The sequence below is a fragment of the Vicia villosa genome, linkage group LG7 (genome assembly GCF_029867415.1).
Source record: "Vicia villosa cultivar HV-30 ecotype Madison, WI linkage group LG7, Vvil1.0, whole genome shotgun sequence".
NCBI lineage: Eukaryota > Viridiplantae > Streptophyta > Magnoliopsida > Fabales > Fabaceae > Vicia > Vicia villosa.
The window spans coordinates 74,653,117-74,656,454 of NC_081186.1; the positions used below are offsets into that span (position 1 = coordinate 74,653,117).

The 3,338-nt window shown below is 31.5% G+C and overlaps 1 protein-coding gene across 1 annotated transcript; it reads right to left on the minus strand.

Moving 5' to 3' along the window:
• Window positions 1–342: 342 nt before the first annotated feature.
• On the minus strand, window positions 343–2,799 carry LOC131617468 (KH domain-containing protein At3g08620-like). The gene is made up of 7 exons (XM_058888752.1): window positions 2,534–2,799; window positions 2,228–2,316; window positions 1,852–2,006; window positions 1,557–1,673; window positions 1,202–1,318; window positions 823–966; window positions 343–720 (listed from the first exon to the last, which is right to left on the minus strand). Exons 1-7 carry the CDS (start codon window positions 2,623–2,625, stop codon window positions 571–573), a joined length of 864 nt encoding a protein of 287 aa, XP_058744735.1. The 5' UTR covers window positions 2,626–2,799; the 3' UTR covers window positions 343–570.
• Window positions 2,800–3,338: the final 539 nt, after the last annotated feature.

The following is a 3,338-nucleotide window of genomic DNA, read 5'->3' on the forward strand; positions in this document are numbered from 1 at the left end:
AATAAAAAGAATGCCACATAAGCCAGCCACATAATTAAAATAATAATAATAAATTAAAAAAAAGTTGCCACGTCAGATTTTTGGATGATGTGGCTGGCTAAAGGTCCAAATTGAAACTTTTAAAATTTGTTAAGGTAATAATTGCAACTTTTTTTTTCGCAGGGGGGTTTTTCAAATACACCCCATATGGCAGGGGTGAAAATAGGTATTAACCCTAAAAACTTTTTTTTAAAATTTAATATTGTTGCGTGTTCAGAGTTAAATTTGAACGTAAAATCTCTAATTAAATTGTGAAATTGATTTCTTACCGTGCCATAAACATACTATTAACATGTCAAAATATAATAAAAATAATAATTGTGCTAATTTTACAATTCTACCAATACAATACAGTTGAATGTGACAATAAACACTTACCTATATAAACTATCAACCCTTTCTTCTTTTTTTCTCTCATCATTTTGTTCTCTAACTTGTCATCATAACAACAATGTCTTTTCATTGCATCTACACATCATTTACATACATGAAGTAACTTCAAATGCAACAATTTCACAATGTAGAAAAAGACTATAGATCAGTTTTGGCTCTTTTTATCATTTCATTTGAGGTGAATGGAGAGACACTACCACTTAGTTGAGGACTCTCTTCTCTAAAACTTGAATTCAGCATTGCAAGTTCTCTAAGTTGTTGTCTCTTGTAAATATCCTGTGACTCATCCTGCACATTGCAAAAAGCATCGTATCAGATGCGTGTCAGACACCAGACACTAATATTGTGAAAAAAACTATTGAAATTAGCGAGAGTTGAAAAGTTAGGTACCACAGGTTTGAGAAGTTCTTCTATGATTTCTCGTGCTTGTCTTAACCTTATATCAACAACATTGACAGGTAGTTCAGCTTCAATCAAAATGTGCAATGGTTCATTCAAGTGCTCAAATCCTGGTCTTCCCCTCAACAACTCTTCCTTTAGATTGTAACAATAGTAGAGTAACAGTTAGTTACAATACAATGACAAACAATAATGTCGAGCGTTTTAATATAAATATTTTTTAATATGAATATCATCGATTGAAACTATCCATTATATTATCTATGCAACAAATCTAATAATGTCGAACGTCTAAATGTAAAAGCCTATTTGGTGATTGCAAATTAGATTTTGTGGAGACGAAAAAAATTTGCTAAGGAAGAGGAGTTACCTTATCAAAGTCTTTAATTGAACCTTTCCCTCTGATAAACACGCGGCAACCTGTAGTAGCTTCGACTCGCTTGAGTGAATTACCCCTCGGACCAAGAAGCCTCCCAACAAAGTTGAACTGAAATTTAAATTAGCCTTAGTAAATCATCATAAAAATTTTACAATATGCAAAATTTAAAATAACCGCGAGAGTATAAGAATGACACTAATACACTTTACATGAAAAAACATGTAAAGTTTTTAGCATTATTCTTCTACTCTTGCACTCCATTCATTTTTGTTTAGTTGAGTTCGATAAAAATTAATACTATCTCGCGATTTCTTGCATTAAATTATGTTTTACGAGTTTCTCTTACATTTGGATGGTTATCATAAGGAATATCCAAGCGCAAAATTTTCTTGATAATGTGAGAATTCGAGACTGCTTGTGCTCTTTGCCAATCCGCATTTAGTCCTTGTACTCCGGCTAATCCCTAATGTAAGAGAGAAAGGATCAAAAAGAAATGGAAGGGTAACACTTGTATATGATAGAAAGAAAACATGTGTTTAGTGTTTGACACATCTTCAATTTTATCAAATTATTACTGGTGTTTATGTATCAGTGTCGTGTCTGTGTCTGTCAATGTTTATAACTTAAAATTGAAGACTCACTTCATGTGACAAGCTGTTCCAGCCAGTGAAATTTTGAGCTGTATCCAAAGAAGGCATAAGATTAGGCTTGACGGCATTTCCAAACTGCACTCTGTCATAGTCACTAAACCCTTGGCTCTGCATCAATCCATTCTTTCCAGACACCTTTAAAATCTCTGATAATAGTATAAAAACATTTTTACAGACAAGATACATCAGTTATTCAATGAATCTAACAAATAATTTTTTACTTATATAATAGCGACCAAAATATATATAGGAGACTACTCCTTTCACAATGACATGAAAAATGCAATACCGATATTTGTAACAAGAAAATTAGAGATTGTCCAAAATCAATAACCTTCAATATATAGATGTATAATAAATAACCAACCTTGATTTAAGAGTCTTGTACATAATGGTAAAACTTGCATGAAAGGTCCAAGCTTCTGATATTCTGCTACCAACTCAGTTAAGTAATGACTACAAAAAAACATGAACTCAAGTTAATTAAACTCCTCAAAGAATTCACATATAAAAGTGATTCTAGCCAAGAATCGAATTCAGTTGCGCCCGATTGATTCGAACCTAACCGAAACTTATTAACTATTTGAGCTTAATCACTTGATTACATATGCTTAAGGTTACTACTAGGAAAAATCAAAATTTCAATACATGAATTTATGTTTATAAATTATACCTATCAACATCAAAATTGCTTCTCATGTTTATACTTGGTGAATTGGCCCTTGCTGTTCCTGGTGAGGAAATCTGATTGTACAAACCAGACATCAATTCAAGAAGAAAAAGGGTTATTTGAAGGCCTCAAAGTTTTGGTTGAGAAATAGAGAATGAATTCACCAAAACAGAACTGTGTTTGATAGAGAAAAAGAAAGAGAGAAGGTTGTGGATGAAAAGAAAGGTCACAAAACTAGAAATATAGATAGAGGGCCACCTTGCTATGAAGTAGAATAGAGGTAAATAAAATCATGCTTTAAAGTATGTGTCTCTCTATTTTGTTTACCTATCAATTTTACTGTTTTTTTATTAATAGTCAGAATTTCACAACTTCAAACTCGTGATTTCATCGAAGTCGTCTTAAGTTTTTTAAAATTCTGTGAAAGTTATTCATAGTTCAATTGTGTTAAAAAAATAGAGGAATTTTTTGTTACGATTTAGTAGTGATAAATATCGTATGAGTCATATTAACCATATTTTAACTGTTTAAATTTTAAATCATGTGTGATAGTCTACCTTCAACGCCGACTCTGAATTAGATATTTCTGAACCTATCAAGTAAGTTAAATTATCTAGACATTTCAAAATGTATCTGAAACTATCAAGTGAGTTAAATTATCTAGACCTTTCAAAATGTATTTTAATGGTTGTTTTTGTTGACTTCTTCTGTTACATGTGCTGAGTTGAATGACTCTGTTTGTTTTGTATTTTACATCACAAATTGAAGCCAATGTGAGATAAGTATAAACTTATTTTAGATCAAATGA

Excerpts from the sequence above, each read along its gene's own strand:
- LOC131617468 (XM_058888752.1), bottom strand. The coding sequence starts at position 2,625 with ATGTCTGGTTTGTACAATCAGATTTCCTCACCAGGAACAGCAAGGGCC. Across the intron at positions 2,317-2,533 it reads AGCAATTTTGATGTTGATAG|TCATTACTTAACTGAGTTGG; the intron begins GTATAATTTATA and ends GTTTTTTTGTAG. Across the intron at positions 1,319-1,556 it reads CTTATGATAACCATCCAAAT|TTCAACTTTGTTGGGAGGCT; the intron begins GTAAGAGAAACT and ends TTTAAATTTCAG.